This window comes from Lepisma saccharinum, chromosome 27 (genome assembly GCF_977018435.1).
Source record: "Lepisma saccharinum chromosome 27, izLepSacc3.1, whole genome shotgun sequence".
Classification (NCBI taxonomy): domain Eukaryota; kingdom Metazoa; phylum Arthropoda; class Insecta; order Zygentoma; family Lepismatidae; genus Lepisma; species Lepisma saccharinum.
In genome coordinates this window covers 38,800,931-38,821,431 of record NC_139255.1, presented here as the reverse complement: position 1 = coordinate 38,821,431, position 20,501 = coordinate 38,800,931, and the positions used below count along the sequence as shown (strand labels likewise).

General features: G+C 36.3%; 1 protein-coding gene across 8 annotated transcripts in view; it reads left to right on the top strand.

The window, feature by feature from the left end:
• Positions 1 to 20,501, top strand: part of Hasp (Hig-anchoring scaffold protein) — a 313,203-nt gene that overhangs the window by 233,961 nt on the left and 58,741 nt on the right. For all 8 annotated transcript variants that reach the window (XM_083113343.1, XM_083113347.1, XM_083113346.1 and 5 more), the window contains 4 exons: positions 7,158 to 7,337; positions 12,083 to 12,256; positions 14,203 to 14,407; positions 18,471 to 18,628. In XM_083113343.1, coding sequence (XP_082969469.1) covers positions 7,158 to 7,337; positions 12,083 to 12,256; positions 14,203 to 14,407; positions 18,471 to 18,628 — 717 coding nt within the window. The remainder of the gene's footprint in view (positions 1 to 7,157; positions 7,338 to 12,082; positions 12,257 to 14,202; positions 14,408 to 18,470; positions 18,629 to 20,501) is intronic.

Here is a 20,501-nt window from a genome sequence, read left to right as displayed (position 1 = left end):
TTCCAGCCCACATTATATTTCTCTGAAGTATAATTTATATAGCCCACAACAGTGCTCGAAGTGGGAAGGAGGTGGCAGATGGTATCCGCCAGCTAGGAAAATTCTCACAACTGTGTCATTGTCCCCATATTAAAACATAGAAGCTCACTCCAACCCAGCTAACACCAAGTCTCAGGCAAACATCCTCCCAGCTAACAATTTCTACTTTGAGTCCTGCCCCACATAATTGCTGTTCTTACACACACACACACACACACTCCCAAATGTTTCGCACCACCTCTGTTGTTTGCAAATCGAATTACCCCCACCTACTTTTGTGGAGGAGTGATCCTCGTAACGGGATATACGAAGCCAGAGGTTCATGGTTCAAGTCCTGGTCAGGTATGTATGTATGTATCACTGCGTTTGTCCCAGTAGTCATTTCATCAGTTCATCATTTTCGTCGGATTAATCCAATAGGTAGAAAAGAGACGTGAAATCAATAGAAATAGAGAATCACATTACCACATAGTACCACTTACAATGATGCCCTTGTGAAAATTTTACGATAACTCTTTCCTTCGATTTGAACAATTATCATTTCTAGACGTCCTGTATGACTTTGTGAACTAAAGTAGACTTTTCAAAATGCCTATCAATGAATCAGGATTTGTACCGTAAAAAAGCGTAGATACCACTTACTATATTCGTGTTATTAGCGAACATGTCACCAGTTGCAAGTACTCTGAAATTATTTACAAATGACAAAATGTTCCTTCAACATTCAAACATACGTTGATATTTTCCCTCTTTACTGGTGTGTGTTTAATTCTCTGATTTCTTGAGGAATACCAATATTCACTTTATTCGGGCATGAGTCATTTCTACAAAGTAATTGTCCCATTCCTTTTCTCTTGACATATTCTGTGATATCCTTAAATAGCAAGTCCATGGAAGCTTTGAGGAAAATATATAAATATAAAAGAAAACAATTAACATTACGCCTTCACATTTCGTGGTACAAGTATTAAAGCTTGAAAGCTCTGCAGACAAACACCAGTGAAAGTTGGCATTATAATGGATGATATTCAGCGAAGAACTTCTCCCACAATTCATTGCGCGAAATCACACCCGCTGCTTTATTTCAGAGCACCTTCCTTGAATGTTTAGTTACATGAAACAATAAAAGACAACGTTCTAGAAGTATTTGAAAATTTAGTAATTATACATTACTCCCTCCCTCCATTCATTTCACATTTAATATAATTGCTATTATTATAAGGTTTTTCTTGCTTACATTCGATGAAGTAACTAGAATTGATAAGCGGAGAAGCTCGGTTTCTTTAGATTCAGGTCATCCGCTGTAGTTTGAATGGTGTTTCGTGAAGTTTCTGATTACCACTTCCATATTTCATTCTTAACTAATATATTGTCTTCTTCCTGTTGAGCATTTAAACTCGAAATAATATTCACTCAATTGTCCAAATTAACTCTTTCGTTTTCACTAAATTGGAATAATTGCAATGTTTATTTTTATTAATATGAACAGCCAGGATTTTCGCAAGGTAACTTCGACGTACGAGCAACTCGTGCTAACATTTTACCACAGATCATACGAACAAGATACAGATGGTGGATCTCCTTCAAGTACCTGGGCCCGAACGGCTGCACCATCTAGCGGTGCGCGCTAAAATTAAATGTATATGCATACGTACGGTAATCTAGTTCGCCTGTAAAATAAATGAATCCCTTTGTTTATGAAGTTCAGCCAAATATTCAAGCAAACAGTATGTTGAAATAAGCTTTGCGAATCTTGCGAAGTGGTAATCAATAGCTTTAGCAGCTCCTCGTCCTACAGTAACTTCCAATCAGGCACGTACAGACTTTTTTCTGCCATTGTTTCCGAAACTTCTCTCTTGTCTTTAGCAATTCTTTCCCCCCTGCCATTATCTCTCCTTGTGTCCTATGTTAAACGGGAAGTTAGCACAGAGAAAGGAGGAAACCTTATCAAAACACTAAATTTCCCTTCCGTTACTGATAAGGACACAAAGGACTCTGTGCTCTACTGTTTATAGGTGCTTCCAAAGCTCTTAACTGGTCTTTTCACGTGCGGCAGAGGAAGGGGGACCGGGGGGCTTTCCCAGGAGCACAGTTTAACGTCGGTTCTGGTTGACTTTTTTCTCTCGTTATCGCTAACGACTGGAGTTCCCCATTAAACGTTCTTGAGCACTGAACAGACAAGTATCGTGTGCATTAACAGATGAGAATTTGCTACAGGGTGGTGAGCAATTTCAGTTTTACTCACTTTGTTGAGAAACTGGCCGTCGTTGACTCCGTCAAACAGTGACAAATATCAAGCATTTTTCTTCTTTACTTGCTTCTTTATTTATTTATTTATTCATTTATTCTACCTCCCTTTATCTCTCTCTCTCTCTCTCTCTCTTGTCTATTCCAGCACCTTCTTTTTTCGTCCTTCTCTTTCTCTGTGTGCATATGCACTAGCATAAATAATTTTGAAAATATCTCATGTACAGTGGGATCCATAAGTATTGCTCAGCAAATTGTCCATGACTATTTTCGTTGGTTTTTATCTTCATCCTACGTATTTTAAGGACTGTATTTTTACGTATACTAGATTGTTTGGTGTTTTGTGTAAGTCTTTGAAGCTCTCATTGCAAAAAAAAAAAAGGGAGTAAACGTGGTGATGGACAATTTGCTTGGTAATACTTTGGATCCCACTGTACGCTATTTCGGTGGGTAGGAGGGTGGACTGAGACTATTTCACAGTGGGATAGAGCCCATCCTCGTCCAACGACGACACTCCTGCTGGAAGATTACTGATTACCTATAGTTTTCCAAATAGCAAACTTGGCAACAGTGATATGATAATCGTTCTAAACTCTTGTAGTTCCCATACTACACTATACGAACACTTTCGAAACAGTAGAAACTATAATTTCTACTTACTACTACTACTACATAGATCTTCGCTGACATAGGCATCAAATCCAAACCTTCAAATTTTCCTCAATATGCGCCAGTTTACTAACAAGAGATTTTAAAAAATCAGCTGCTAAACTAGCAACTCTAAGGTTTTCTCGAGGCAACTTCTTTCCTATTTACAGATAGTTTTAATGAAATGTCATATATTTTATTCGAAACAGACTGTGCTCATGGCTTCTCGTGAATATAATCAACTTTTCTACTGCATAATAAAATATATATTTCTGATTATAAGAATTTAAGGAAATTTGAGCCCTGTAAATAACTTTTATAGCTACCCTCAAAGTCGAAGGATATAAATGAATACTTCTAATACGTAAATAAATGGCAAGAGCTGAATGAAGAAAATGCATTCCGCCCAAAAATATTAAAAAAATATTTCAGAATATACATTGTTGCATTATTATTCTATGGAATAGTCATTATTCCACGTTAAATAAACAGACCATCAGCCACCACCTCTTCCCATTTTGACTAAATACGCAGAATTTCTTCCCTCAGGTTCCCTGACTATACATGTATTTTTTTCCGAAAACACACCCACCCTCTTCCGAGTTGCTGAATTTTCAAAATTTCATGTTTTTAAAAATATTTGCATGTTTTATCTGCTGCCTCGAAAAACACTATTTTTTTTAGCTTTTAGAGCTACGCATATTGCTCATGGTCGAATTCTCAAAATTTGAAATTGTTGAATTTTTTTAAAAATTTTGAATACATTTTCGGAAATTACTCCGCAACGATTTTATTAATTTGTTAATATTTTGTAGCTAGATGAAATATCAATTCAGTCATAGAGTGTGCTGAATATAATTTTTATTATAAGGGATATTTTAGAATATATATTTTTTTGAATTAATTTCAATTAATGCAAGGGAGAGGTCCACAGGGGCGCCAAGATAAAGAGGACACGGAACGATTAAAATAGAGAGGGGAGAGTTGAGAAAATAAGCGTCGCAGCGCCCTATTAAATTTAAATTATTGTCAATTTGCAAATAAAATATTGTCTTGCTTCGCTCACACTAAGACCATTTTTTGTACCTACGAGTCACTGAAATTTGTATGTACGTACTTACTGTTTAAAAATAGGTTGTTTGCGATTTGTTCATGGTGACAATTATCATGTGTAAGGCTAATTTGCGAATATGAGGATGAGTGATGATATGATGAAATTGATGAATGGATACTCACAACCATCCATGCCCAGGCCAGTATTCGAACCCGGGGCCCCTGGCGTTGAAGCGCGATGTGCTAACCACTCCGCCAAGGGAGTTGATTAAAAGTGCAGTTAATAAATGTTTGGCGTTTTTGTGTATTAATTATTAAGGAAGCAGCTGCATTAAGAGAAAAAATATGTAGTTTTAATAATTTCAGTTATAAAATAATACGTCCTCTTTATATTATACAGAGCTTGAAATTGTAATTATTAGCTGCTGGGAAAGTTTGGTCAAGTTTTGGGGCTAGCGGGAGAACGCTTCTATGGTAGAACACGATGACAATGAAACCGATGGACGGTTGCTCAAACAAGGTGGAGTGTGGCGCTGAAATATTTTCTCGCCCTGGGCATAGAAATCTCTAACTACGGCTCTGATTTTATCTAGACGTTAAAAACGGCAATGTTAAAATGACAATCATAATTATAAAAATAATCAAAGATTTAATTTTTAAAGAATTATCCCAAGAAGTATAAGAAATAACAAGAAAACTGGAATCACATCCATATTTTTTTTCAAAACTTCGTTTCGGAAAATTTTATCACAAAAAATTGTTACTTATTTCAGTCCAAGATGATTTTACACAATTTTCAACCTGTACTTTTCCTGGACGACAGTTTTCTTAACGTTTATTCGAGAACGTTCTTTCTGTCGATAGGAAACTTAGCGGCCCTGTAAATTCATTCCACGTCTGCTTAAAATTGATTATAACATGAGCAAAAAGATAAGAATAAAACTCTCATTCTGAAAGTATTCTAAAAGTTTGTTAGCTTAGTTAAAGTTAAGTTTTCTAGTTTCCCACCATTAGTCGAAAAGAGATAAGCAACCAGCTGACTCTGCGTGACCGGTTTACCAGTTGCGTGATTCAATGTTGCCAGCTGTGCTTGTTCGAGTCATAAATTGCATTCAGCAGCCACACAATTGACCTTAAAGGCCAGCAATTTAATTTTAAAGGATGCCACACGCAATGTTTCCACACAGCTTTTGCAAAAATCAAGACCTACAAGTCCTGAGTGCATTTCCTTTAATGTTTTGATGATTAGAAAGCAGTGATCTTACGATCCACTTTGCTCCTGTAAATAATTCTGTAATTTTCTTTGAACGGCTAAAAACAGAAGTCATATATCTCTACCTTTTGAAATTAGTGGGTTCTCTACCAAATGCATCTTTACACTTGAATTATTGGCGGTTAGCGAGCAAAAGTGGATTTGAAGATCCAACAGGCTGGGTTGGTACTGCGTACCATGCTAATAGTTTAGAAAAGGATTGCAAATCGCACAATGCATGAACGAAATTCCAAAAACACATGTGGTGGGGATTGGGAGTGGGTCGATGATGTGTTATTTTGAACGTATGTGGTGCCCAGGGGGTACTTTGAAAATCTCAAATTCTTAAGGGAGTTCTGTTCTAATTTAAAATAAGTGAAGAAAAATTAATTGATTGATTTGGTTTATTTTACATCGCTTTGCTACTACTTTTGACTAATCGCAAAGATGAGAATGAGTGATATGATAAAATTGATGAAGGGACACTCACAAAGATATGATATATCCTGCACCTAATCTATGGAGAACACTGCTGTGTGTCATGGCCGTAGGCAGCAAAAATTTTCGGCGGGGTGGGGTGGTTCACTCATAATTGTTTTCATGGGCGTCGCAAGAAATTTGAATAATATAAATAATAATAATTAAAATTTCATAATAAACTAATTGATTCCAAACGTATTATTATTATTATTATTGCTGTCCTTATATCTTTGAGGAGAGTTTTCCACTCTATCAATCAGAAGTGTGAATATGCAGCACAACTCTTTTTACTTTATATATATTTATTTATTTTTACGTTTCATGCAGTGTGTTCTGAAATGCACAGTTATTATATTTTGTTATTACATTTTAGATACCTCAAGAAAAAAACTTTAAAAGTAAGAGAAATTTTAGTCAAAGTTTATGTTGTTTGGCCATTCACATAAAACTTAATTTTTGGAATTTTGAAAAACTGTGGAACCAGTTATTCTTTGGATTAAATTGTAAAACATAACCTGTTACCTGTATTGTCACCTCAATTTTCGATCTAACGCAGTTTTTCTTTGGTTGTTCTGTTCGGATACTAACTAACTGGACATTATTTCCGTTATTAACAATAAAACTAACAAACGTTCTGCTATTTTGTAACTTGCAATAAACTATGTCAATTCGGGGTGAGGGGTTCTATAGGTCAGTTCAATCCCACTTTCCGACGCTCATATTTTTCCTATACTTACCAAACAGCATTATATACAACCACTATGCACTATACAAGTATGTGCTTTATAGGACCGCATATATATGATATATATATGTACTATATCGACCGCTTGGTGAATGGTAGTGAATGTAATGCACTACGAAGCTGGATATCCTAGGTTTGAACTCTTATAAAGAGGGATTTAAACCCTTATCGAGCAGGGAATTTAAAAGTTGGAACGGGAATTATGAGACAATCACAAGGGAATTTTCAGTCTGATCCAGGAACAACACTGGAAAGAGGACAGCAGAAGTGAAAATGAAGGGGTCGCGGGTGGGCTGCGATTCTGAGAATAAAACCCGTTTCACTCAAATTTCAGAATTCAAAAGGTTTGAAAATTCTAGCTCGATCATTTCAGGATTGTCTCCCTGTTGTATTTTTGTGAAACTGCGAATACATTTTTGAAAATGTATTACAAATTTTGATTTCTGAACTGTTGTCATTAATCCAACATGGCAGATGTTTCGGGGGGGTTGAACCCTAAACCCCCCTCTATATATGGCCATGCTGTGTGTATAGCTTCCTCTAGCATTTTATGATTGTAATTTAATTGTGGTGCAATACGGTTGACTGTTCATTGATTTTAATTCTGCATTTCTTCCACACTTCATTCCCCACAGTATTGGAGCTTGGTAACATACTCCACAGCATAATATTTACAGATTTATTCTATTTCAGCTCCATGTGTGATTCCTAACATTCAGCAAGGGCGTGTGAAATCCAACTACTCCGGTCCTCTTGTTCAACATGGTGAGAAACTTCTAGTAGAATGCGAACCTCGATATGAAATCTCATACAACAATACTCCAGTTACTTGCAACAATGGAACATGGACACACATTCCACGTTGTGAGCCAGGTAAGTTTTGACTATAACCGCGTTTCTTACAACCAGCGTTGCCAACTCCTCAGCTACGAAAAGTGCTGTTCGAACTGTGAAATTATGCTAGAATGCCACCCAATTATGCTAGGGCAGTATTATTATTATTATTATTATTATTATTATTAACAATATATTTTATTACTATTTTCAAATGTCATATTTTATCACACATGCTGAAAAATACACTGAAAGACGCACGCATGAAGAATTAAAATCATGCACAGGAACAACGCATTTTTCGCCGCGGGAGACTGCTTCCGAAATGGTAAGATGTCGAGTTGACTGAATCGAACCGAACACAAGTTGAAGACAAAGATCCCAGATTAGACAAAGATGGTCATAATTTGCCGACAAAGGAGGGCGCCACATGAGCTTTATTTGTCAATGAAGCATTCCTCGCGAAAATACAGGCATCGCAAATGGCTGACCCCTTGTGTCGGTGCTGGGAAAGGACAAACATTTGAGGGTGGGCCGCCCCAACCCTCCTCTTCGATTTTATGGCAGGAAGATGCTGAAGAGATGAAAGGCGTTGGTAGGGGACGGGATCCCTGGGCCGATTTACTCTCTTTTGTTGGAAACATGTTCACTCCTGAAATAGAGATGTGCAGTTACTTTTATATTTACTTATTCAGAACACTTTCCTTTGGGGTCAATATCTACCGACGGTTGCAGATTATGCTAGATTTGGCTGTTATGCCAAACACAGGGTGCTAGGTGCCAAAGAAGGTTAAATTATGCTAGGTTTAGCACCATTATGCTAGGGTTGGCATCGCTGCTTACAACCTGTCCCGGTTCCCGCGCTAGTTGCTCCCTGGCTTTTCTCGGTGCTGGGGAAAGTCAAAGCCAGGCAGCCAATTAAAATACGCAACGTCGCAACAGCGTGTACGTAAGCGCCTCTCTTCTGGCTTCCATTCGCTCCTCGCTGCCCAGCAGACGATTTTTTCCTCGTTTCTCATTGGCACCGAAACTGTCGAGCGCTCCCTAGCGCGGGAAAGGGGATAGGTTGTAACAAACGCGGTATACATGGCACCAAAACCATCGTTCCTTTTTTTTTTTTTTTTTTGTAGGGTGGTTGTCAAAAATAATGGACAAGTTAAACCTGCTGGAATTGAAGCTTTCCTCATGATAACACAAACAGTTGCTCTCTTGATAATCAGTAGTCTATGTTAAATTGCAGCTTATGACCAATGTTTAGGCTTACCATACGTCCGGGATTAGCCCGGACAGTCCTGTTTTTTCTAGTGCTGTCCAGGATTGCAAAATGTCCGGGGTTTTGAGAATCTGAACATGAAAATAGCTACCGGTATTGAATATTCACGACCAGAATTTAAGACAAACAAGCCATTTCTGGAAAAAAAAAAATAATTAAAAAAAATTGTCTAGTGAAAATAACAACTGAGTCAACTAAGAGATAATGCTACCTAGAACACAGAGGTTTCCTAAACATCAGAAAATGTATTATTCAATTAAACATTCGAAAATTAATTGATTGATTTTAGAAAATAATGTTAATATTTTTTCTTGTACAATTTATAGCTTAATGTTCCAATAAAATATTAAGGCTTTTAAGTAATTTCAATTTATTTTTTGTAAAAAAACTGAAATTTAGCAGTAACGAGTTGATCGCCAATATGTCCAGGGTTGGACCCAAAAAAATATGGTAAGCCTACCAATGTTTCCACAACTGGCATAGCTCTTATCTTTAGTGAGTGGAATGGACTGGATGCATATCTGTAGTGTGGAGGAAAGAGGTTCGATATGAGGCCTATGATTCATTCAGCCGAATACTGGTTATATTCCAGTCTCTTCACTTCATTCCCTGAAGATGAGAACTATGATAATACTAACAATAACCCATGGTACAACAGCCCATTGAGGGCCCGGGCCGACCTACCTAATGCCAGCCTCACTCCCACCTCATTCTACTCACTTACTCACCCAAGGTGGGAGTTCATCAGCCAATTACGGGGTGACATATGGTCAGCACGATGAACCCTCAGTCATTGTTGTAGGTTTTCATGACCAGGTTATGCTACTCATTTGTAGCTCCTCAATTTCCTCATGAAGGTGGATGGCCACCGGTCCCATACACAGGAGAAAAGTTGTTACGCTTCCCACAGGAGACTCAAACCTGCATGTGTCCCATAGCCCAAAGCATGATGCCTTAACCACACGGCCATGGTACGAGACAAAGGTGAAAACTATGCCAGATCTGAAAATGTTCAATGTAGCTTCGATCTAACCTGAATGTTCACCCAAGAACAGTATTTAAATTAAATCCTATTAAACTTCCCTCCCTTGAAGAAAATTTGAATAATTGCTACTGTATCACTCAAAAGGTTAGAAAATCAATGCATTTCACGGCTCCAACAATCTTTTGCTTCTGTATGAAAAGGCTCTGTTTTACTGGTGTAACACGATCACCACTTTGAAATTTGTTTTCTATTGTCAATTACACCATGTGTTGTCCCATCTCTTTTGGTTAACAGCTATACACCATGTGTTGTCCCATCTCTTTTGGTTAACAGCTACTATACACAAATATGTATAGATCACTTTGTTTCACATTAATTACTTAAAATGTATGTACCTATAATGTGATTATTGTGTTCCTATTGTCTATGTATGGGCTCTCATGTAGCTCAATAGTTACCACTGTTACCAGGCACGTATCTAGAAATATGTTACGGAGGGGGTGCGAACCAAGTGTCTCGGGAATAATAATAATAATAATAATAATAATAATAATAATAATGTTTAATTTAAAATAATTATATTAAATCAAATTAATACTAATTACAATACATAAATTAATATTATATTATTATTACACGAATAGGTAAAAAGACTGTATAAGAATAGAGATATAACAGTGCATATTCATTATGTAGCATACCTGTAGTTAAAGTCGGAAAAATTTACATAAAAACAAGTGACCTGGCAATGAAATTGATGTCAAATAGATGAATAATTGAATATTTATGGAATAATAAAAATGATGTTACATGTAGTTGGAGAAAAGTAAGTTTCTGATTAATATTTTATGCATATTGAGTAGTAGTGTACATAAATCTTCTTTGTAATATCATTCAAAGCCGTATGACCCCAATATAATCCTTGCCTTCTAAAAAGTTCAGAGAAAATTAATAATCATCGATTATGCAACAAATGCTAATATTTTAATTACTTAATTTTCGTAGTTGGTAAGTCTTTTGGGGGGTTCGGACCCCTGGGCACTCCCCCTCCCCCAAATACGTCCTTCCTGTCCTTCAAAGCCCATAATCCCAATAAGTTCAGAGGAAATTATACAACAAAGGCTAAACGAATATATTTTTCATTATTTCATTTTAATACTTGATAAGTCTTTCAGGGGGTCTAGAACCCCTGGACCCCCTAAATACGTCCTTGACTGTTATCCTTGATACAAATTAGGCAGCCGATGCCGATGTATCGGTATCGAAAAGTATCGGTTGGAATTCATCTACCAATACCAGTCGATACTTTTCAGCCATATTGGTGTATCACGGGGTCCACAAAAATCTGCGCGACATGTTCGTGGGGTTTAATTATCCTGGAAATTATGCAAAATTCAAATTTTCTTTTTATTGTGCACCAATTTTGCACATAAAGCTGTATTTTTGCGATTACATGATATCTATTTTCATGTTCTCATGCAATTTTTGAATGTTCTAAAGCAAATTCCTTGGTAAATTGATGCATAAAATTGGAGAAGAATATTTACACACCATTATTGATCAATATTTTGAACAAATTTTAATTATTGTAATTTTCAGGTATCGGTGTGAATCGGTAAGAGTATTGGCATCGGTATCGGTTCAAAGTGGTATCGGCTAAGCCCTAATACAAATAGTCCATAATTTCTTCAAGAATTTTATAACGTCAATGAGTGAGATTAAATAGAATTAATAAATGATTATCTTCATGAGCCTAATGTTATCTCCCAAAATATAAAAGATTTCTTCCAGTTAAAGATTTGCCATCTACAAATAAATAAATTAATAATAATAGTAAATTTATTTCTGTAAAACCTGTGATACATAAGCATGAAAAATGTAAAGATAAGCAAAAGGAGTAATATAAGTTTTGTCTACTTATAGTTATATAAATATAATATATTAAGATAACATAATAAGATTATGCACAGTGGTATATCTATACATATTTTCCATATGTGTACAATATACTAGTCTTCCATTCTATTTTCCATGAATTCAGTTAGACTAAACAGTGCTTTATTTAGTAAATAATCTTTTATAGTTAACATTTGTTTATTTCGGGGATTCGTATTTTAATATTGTTCGATGAATTATTATAAAAACAAAATCCAGCATTCAGTGGTGTATTTTTTGATAACTGTAGTCTATTTTGTGTTAGGTAGTAGTCATTTTTTGTTCTAGTATTATTGGTATGTATTTGGTGATTTTTGGTTACTTAAAACAAATAAAATAAAATAACTTTATAAATATATAGAGAAAATACAGTCATAATTTGATTCTCCTTAAAATCTCTTTGCAAGATGTCTTATGTCCTATTTAAACATAATTCTCAAGGCTTTTTTATGTCTTAATATTCTTAGTAAATAGTAATAAAGACAAAAACAGATGATGCAATTATAAAATTGTACAGGATTATGACATGCCCTTTTATACTTTACTTATTATTATTAAAATAACAACATGGTTACTTGATTTTTTTCTCAGCTCGCTGCAAGAAGCTTCCAAGACCACCACGCAATGGAATGGTCATTGCTCCTAAGACTGATCACGGAATGCGAGCTAGATTTAAGTGCAAGGACGGATACATTCTTCGTGGAAATAACATAACTGAATGCCGCTTTGGAAATTGGACTGGTGAAATGCCCTATTGTCAGGAAGGTGAGTGGCAGTCTATTCCCATGTAGCGTGTGTGAATGTGTGCTGAGTACACTCATATGTAGTGGCAACTGAGTGCCAAAACTAGAGGAGGGGGGGGGGGGGCGAGGACAGTTTACCTTATCTTGGTAGACAAGGCCACAGTGTGGGGGGAAACCACCCCCCACGTCCCTCTCCTAATTGCTGCCACTGTCTGCAAATGAGATGTTTTGTTGAGTTATTGTTTGAAGTCCACTTTATGCACAGTAAGGCTAATCGAGACTGAACCTATAGCTTAAAGTGGGATCCGAACCACTATGTGCTTCCACCGGGTATCGAACCCAGGACCCCTTGATTACAAGGCAATGACACAACCACTGCTCCATCGGGGAGGCCCCATGTGCAGCTTGAGATTATTATAATTGAAATGAAAATAGGTGAGAGAATGCTTATTTAAGCCTTGGAGACAGGATAGATAGATGAGGGAACATCATTGCTTCATCGCTTCAACCACTACATATCTATGAACTATCTATATTTTTGGAAGAGGAGGGAAAGTAGGTTGGCAGAAGTTTGTTTTAAGTTCAGTTTATGCTCAGGTAGGTTGATCAGGACTGGATCTATAATTTAAAGTGCCTCCACTGAGACAACTTGAATGCAAAGCAACACTTTTATTGCTGAAAAACGTGTTTCTTGAGAATAATATATGTGATGATGACTTGATTTTATTTATTTATTTTACTCCCTTCATATTTACAACATAAACTGTCAGATTATTTTGGCCACTAGCTTAGTCTAGTAAAGGATTTATGATAAATATTTACTCAACAACATTAAATCAACATTTACTCTTCAGCTATTTTTTGTCAATTATCTTTCAAGTATTGCATAAAAATTAACATTGTTAATGCATAAAATTGCACAGTGAAAAATCAGGTCTGCAAGGTTTTTTTGATTATGAAATTCCCTGACATTTCCAGGTTTTCCAGTTCAAAAATGAAATTTTTCAAGACACGTTTATCATCATGATTTTTGCTTTTGAACCTTCCGTTTTTCAATTAAACATATAATCCATTATTTTGAATATTCACTTTCACAACTTTTCTTTCAGCAAATTTCATTCTACACACAAGAACACGTGAAAATTTGAAGAGTAAAATGTGAAATTATAATCGGCATCAAATGTATTAGGTGCTACAATCATGTGCATCTAGCCTTTTGGCTAACGTAACAGAGGTACATTATTTCACCATAACAGATCTCCACAGTATAAAAACAACAGAAAAAGTTCATACACAATTTTTCATTTTCTGGCGGATTTATAGTGTCGTAGAAAATGCTGCTTTTTCACTTACATTTATAAGTACACAGCATCTGGAGAATTTTTGCATATAGGAATTCTATAGGAAATGCCAAAAAGACTAAGATGTATAAAATAATAGATGATAACCTCTTATTTACCAACCTTTGGATAATTAGGATCATATTGTCAATGTACTTTAGTTATCAATCAGATATCTGGACTGCAAGTTTTACTTTGATATTCTTTCGAAAATCTAGTATTATAAAAGTGAAAATTTATTACACAAATTTGAAGGAACCATAATTTTGCACATGACTGACAATCATAAGAACGAAAGAAACAAGTTTCTAAACTTTTTTCGTAGTGGAATCAGAAGAACTGAATCCAGAAGTGGAAGTGAACGGCTTGTTCATTTTGCAACGTTTTCTCTTATAGCTCCAAAATGCACCCACATTCCAGACGAACTGCAAAATTCCCTGACATTTCCATGACTTTTCCAGGTTTTCCAGATGCGTAGCAACCCTGAAAATTTTAATTAACACAGGAAGAATACTATTTGTCTTAAACATAGAACTATTGAAGAAAAGCATAAACTAGGAATAATAATAAAATAAATTGTAGTTTAAATAAGCCAAGTTTTATATTTCTCTCTATCTCTCTCTTTCAGTGTACTGTCCTTACCCAGGAACTATAGAACATGGAAAGGTATTACTAGTGGGGAACATGGGGCTTTATGACTATCGGCCTTATGTCAGAAAGATAACAAATAATAAACAGATCATATATGAATGTGTTCGTGGATATGTGCTAACTGATGGTCCTCCAGGTGCCACTTGTATTGGAGGAAGATGGAGTCCCAAACAGCTCCCCAGGTGAGTAATTTTATAATAAAGAACATTCAAGATATTTCAATATGTTCTTAACTTTTCACAGTGAATCTGTGTGTGTTCAACAAATATGATATATAGAGCCCGGAAGTTTGGCAAAATGCCTCTTTTTATCTACTGCATATATTGATAAAAATTTTCCGGATATACGTTTTTTTTATGTTGTTTATGTTTTAGAACCCTTTTCATTTTGCCTATTTGAGACCCCAGTGCCTATTTTTAATTATAATGCCTTTTTTGCCTTTTTCAATTAAATTTGACCATTTTTTTTAAAAAAAATATGTGTATATAAATTATTTTTCTCCCAGAAAACGTTGGCATTTATTTTTCTTCCGTTTATTATGTGAATAATTTTCGCCTTATTTAAGTAATATTAAACTCAGGTATGTTTCAACATTGCTGAAGGAGAAAAGTGTGAGGAAAAAGTATTTCATGCTGAGTTAGGATATTGCCTTTCGGTTAACATTTCCTTGTGCATGATTGACTGCTGAAAACCTGTTGCTGAACACCTGCACATTTTCGACAGACGGTACTATTCTTCTCTGCAAGATATGTGAAAAAACAATCAACCATGAGAAAAAATACTTTATATCTCAGCATGTATCAACAGCAAAACATAAACTGCAGCTGCTAAAATGATCGGACAGAAGAAGATATCACTAATTTCAACAGTGGGCACTTCATCCAACAGGCAATCTCAGTTGTCTCTTGAACTGTGCAATGCTTTCATGGAAGCAGGAATACCTTTCTGGAAAGTGGAAAACAAGTCACTGAGGAAATTCCTGGAGAAATACACTAAAGAAACGGTGCCGTCGGAATCTAAGCTGCGGAAAACATATTTAAGCGTCTGCTACGAAGAAGCTCTGCGAAGAACTCGTGCTCAAGTTGTTGGAAAGATGATCTGGATTTCAATAGATGAAAGTACTAACGGTATGGGATGCTACATAGACAACATCATCATAGGAACTATGGAACCAAATGCGGAGAATCCTCGTCATTTCTTCTCACGTCAGAACAACTAGAGAGAGCCAATGGTTCGTCAATAGCTCAGTTATTCTAAATTCCCTACTTCTGCTCTGGCCAGATGGTGTACAGTGATGCAGCTCCCTATATGAAGAAGGCTGCCATAGCATTGAAAATTCTCTTCCCGAACATGCTTCATATCACATGTGTAGTTCACACAATGCACAGAATCGTCGAAGAAGTTAGAGTGTTGCACCCAGAAATGGATAGGTTGATTTCGAACACAAAGAAGATATTTCTGAAATCTCCCTCTCGAACCCGAAAATTTCAGGAAGTTGCGCCTGAACTTAGTTTACCTCCGCAACCAGTCTTGATGAGATGGGGAACCTGGATATCAGCAGCTTATATTATGCTAACAACCTTGAAAAAATAGTGAGGTGATCGATGCTCTTCCAGAAAATGAAGCGGCTTCAATTCGTGAAGTGAAAAAACTCCTGTGCTATTCAGAACTGAAGAATGAACTGTCGTTTATTTTTGCACATTATGGCGCATTGCCAGAGACAATTACAAAGCTAGAAGAAAGAGGTGAGACTCTTATAGCATCCATGAAAATCTTCGAGGAATCTATGCAGCAGATGATGGAAGTGCCAGGAGAAAAGGGGTCAGCTGTTGCGGAAAAGTGCAAGTGGGTAGTGAGTGCAAAGGAGGACTTAAAACAATTGAAAACAATATGTGATATTCTAAAAGGTGAAAATGCTGTTACCGAAATTAGTCCAGCTTGTTTTATGTATGCTCCAATATCTTCTGTCGAAGTAGAAAGATCATTTTCTATTATGAAAAACATTCTCTCTGACAGATGACTCTCAATGAATATTGAGAACTTAAAAAAACACCTTGTAGTTATGTGCAATCAAGACGGAGAAAATTGAAATGCTCTTCCCAATGTAGATTTTAACATTTTGCCAGAAATTATATATAAAAGTAAGTGACTTCCAAATGTGCCTTTTTCGGTTTATTTTGCTTTTTTTTTCATTTTAGTGCCTATTTTCCACATTATAAATGCCTTTTTGCCTGCCTATTTTAACGAAAATAAATGCCTGAACTTCCGGGCTCTAATGATATATATTTCCTGACATTTAACGTCCTGTGTATTCTCAGTAATTTTCACATTTTAAAATCGCATGTGATTTTTACTAGTATGTCAATCATTGGTAAGATCGTTTGTAAGTGATGTGGTTATACTGCAATACTGTTTTTGTTTATGCTAGCTTTTCTCACTCCAAAATAATTATTTCTGGCAAATGTATCCTCTGCATTTTCCTTTCTAAATTTGCTTTGCAATGCTTGGATATTTTCACTGCACAACTCCATCATTTTTTCATTCTCCCATTCTTCCAATCTTTCACTTCTGGAAGGAGAGGTGAAGGTGGGAGATGACGTCACTGCCAAGTTATTCCTTCTGCGCTGTAGGTATAGTTGGAAATTAAGAAAATAGATATTTTTATTCATAAAACATTAAAATACTGACCAAGGTAGAATGTATTGTATAAAAAATATATATACGCTAAAAAGGTAACGTTTCCACCCTATAACAGGGTCTTCTTCAGACGAATATTAACACTAGAATGATGAAAATTACAAAACATCATCTTATATATACACACTCCCCCGGGCCTCCCTGATGGTGCAGTGGTAGCATCATCGCCTTGTAATCAAGGGGTTCCGGGTTCGATACCCGGTGGAGGCACAAGTGGTCCGTATCCCACTTGAAACTGTAGGTCCAGTCCCGATTAGCCTTACTGTGCATAAAGTGGACTTAAAACAACAAATCAATCAATCAATATACACACTCCCAGACAGGGTCAATACACAAAACAACATGAAGGCACCAGTTCTTATCTTAGAACATTTCCTGTCAGGAATTCCTGAGTGTGGAATCTCCTGACAGGTAATTGGCACTACCTGACAGGTGATTGACAGGTACCTGGTGAGAGTCTGTGCCTTATCAATTTCTCCACTAATGGACCTAGACAGATTCCTTATCTCCTGGACTACTTCCCTCCTCTCTTCTTTCTTCATTATTCTTCCTTCTTCTTTCCTCCTTCCTTTCTCTCATCCTTTCCACTCTTTTTAACACTAGCTGGCAAGAGGCATGAAAATGTCATCACTAGGGCTCGGAAGTAAAAGACCTAAAAACGGAAAAAGGCCGTATAAATGTGATCCAAATTAATTAATAACTGCAGTTTTAATTACATATTTAATGAATAAAAAAATACAAAATTCTGGTGGTATGGAACACACAGTGTGAAAAAACTATATGAATGAAATGCATTTTATTTCAGACATTATATATTTTTTAGATTAACATAATTTGAAAAATCATATTTGAAGAATCATATTTGGCCTAACCACACTAGGGTTACAGAAATAGTACTTCAGATCCTATTTCACTCGTCCAAAAATGTTTTTATCTCGTTTCAGGGATGTTTCAAATATAGCTATTTCATTATTTCTTTCTTTACTACAGAAAGGATGTCTAAGAGGTGATGAACTGATGAAGATTCGAATTGAGAATGGGAAGTAAAAATGTAGTTGGAAGAAGGTGAAGTTGCAAAAAAAAGCCTTTAAGACCTAAAAAAAGGCTAAAAAAGGACCAATAAGCCAAAAATCGCCGAAAAAGGCAAAAAAGGACAAATAAAACCCACCTTTTTCTGGCCTACAATGACCCAAAATGAACATATATTATGTTGGGTTTCGTCTTCGGATGCTAGGAAAAAGAAGGATTTTTCCTCAGCTTCCGAGCCCTAGTCATCACTCTCCTAGGAGAAAAGATAATTAAATTCAATTTTCTGGACAAACTATAACGACTGGTCGCTCTACTCGTAAGTTTACATATTTCATAATTACCAGCCTTCATGCTAGAGTGATCAGCATACCATGCAACAAAACCAGAGGCCCCAGGTTCGAACCCTGGTTAAAGCATTCAATTTCATCTCCATGATTAGCCCAAGAGGTAAAAAAAGTGGGATAAAGTAAACAAAATAGAAAGAAACAATATTGTATAATTGTGTTGTGTCTTCCTTAGATGCATACCAGGAAAGCATCCACGATTGAGATGGAGTCGATCTATTCGCCAGAAAAGAGAAACTGATGCAGAGGAACTGAGAAGGCAGAGAAGGAGGAGGAACAAAAAAGAGAAAAAAAGACCAAAGAAAGGAAAGAAGAGAGAGAGGAAAAGCAAAGGTAGGTCACTAAAAAAAATATATGGAACATTTTCTTGGATGTTGATTAATCAAACACTTGTCATCAAATAACAGCATATTTGAACGTGTACTATATTTATATGTAGATATCGAATACATAAAGTATGAAAATTCAGCCAGAGTATAGTCTCTGCTTCACTCCTCTATGTTGTCTTTCTCTCTGTGCAAGACACAAAAGTGTGTCAGTCTTTGTTAAAACACTAAAATAACACACAAACAGCAAGATGAAAAACACTTAGGAGTTCTTCCAAGCTTTCGACTTCTTCACGGAGTCATCTTCAGGGCTGGTCGAGGGAAGACGGAGTGGACGCGGTTGTAGTTACACTGGCGTTACTTGAAGATGACTCTGTGAAAAGTCGAAAGCTTGGAAGAACTCCTAATTGTTTTTCATCGTGCTGTTTGTGTGTTATTTTAGTGTTTTAACAAATATGTTGCCGGCACGTGACGTAAGAAGTTTTCTACTATCATATGTGGCAGTCTTGTCATGAGCCAGCGCCGATTCGCTTTAGTCCTTGGTTTTGTAATGTAGTACATCTTTGTTTCATCCAAATGTTATTTATAAATATTTTATTAGCTCCATGAAGTCAATAGTGCTTAATTTTCGAATCTCTTTTCTCAAGTAGAAAAAGGTTTAATGTAAAAATATGGAGGTACAAAACACTCATGAACTAAAAATGAAGCCATATCTTCCACACTCCTTTTACAAAAAAAACTAAGGTACCCTTATGTTACTTGTATTAGTTATGGTTAACTGCTGTTAACTGCTGCATTCCAGTTAAGTATGTTTTTGTGCATACAAATGTATCATGAAAAACACATGCACAAGGTGGAAATTTAAAAGTCTTACCTCTTTCTCTTTCACATGCACACACAGAAAGGGAGGAAAAAGAGAGTGAATACCTATGTATGTGCATGTCTGTGTGTCTCTCTCTCTCTCTCTCTGTGTGTGCGTGTTTTGTGTTTTTGCTTCATTCTTTAAGTTCCATAGTTTAAAATCCCCTCACATCAGGGCCGGACTGGCCCACCCGGTACGTCCTCTCGTCTCAGTGCCCTTCCGAAAACACAATTTTTTTCAACTTTTTCTGTTGTTTTGAAATGAAGAGGTGTATCAGAATGGATTTTTTCCACAGATTCTGAAAATGACCTTCAAATTCCATAGCACATCAGGTTTTTTCACAAATCACGAAAATGTGAAAATGTAAAAAAATGTGATTTTTTAATGACATTGATATATGACAATGTTTGTAATGTGTGAAAATGTGCTCTGAAGGGACGGAATGAATGTGTAAGGAATAAACATAAATACATACTTCAAAGCAAACATATCTAACTTTCACCACTGGGCTCCCCTTGAAACTTCCTCTTTTTGGATTTCTTCGGTGTTCTTCCGTACAGTCTCTTCTCAACATCCAACAATAGTCGGCCATCATATGTACAGACCTCTTTCCTTGGTATCTCTTTTCAATCACTTTAATATCCTGATGGAAGCGCTCGCCATGTTCTTCCGTAAAGTCACCAAGATTGTCAGGAAAGTAATTGAGATAAGCGTGAAGAAAGTGAACTTTGATGGTCATGTTGCAACCAAGCAGATTATAGGATTCCAACATCTCGTTGACTAAAATGGTGTAATTTGCAGCCTTCGTGTTCCCCAAAAAGTTTTGTATGAAATTTCTGAATGCAGTCCATGCTTGCAATTCGTACTCACCAGCAACCTCTTGGCAGTCCCAGTCCGATCCTGCCTCACATACATACTTTTAAGCATTTTAGTGTATATAAATGTATATCAGTTAACTCGGGAAAGTGCATACTTGAATATGTGATAAAAGAACCAAGGTAATATAGGTGACTGCATG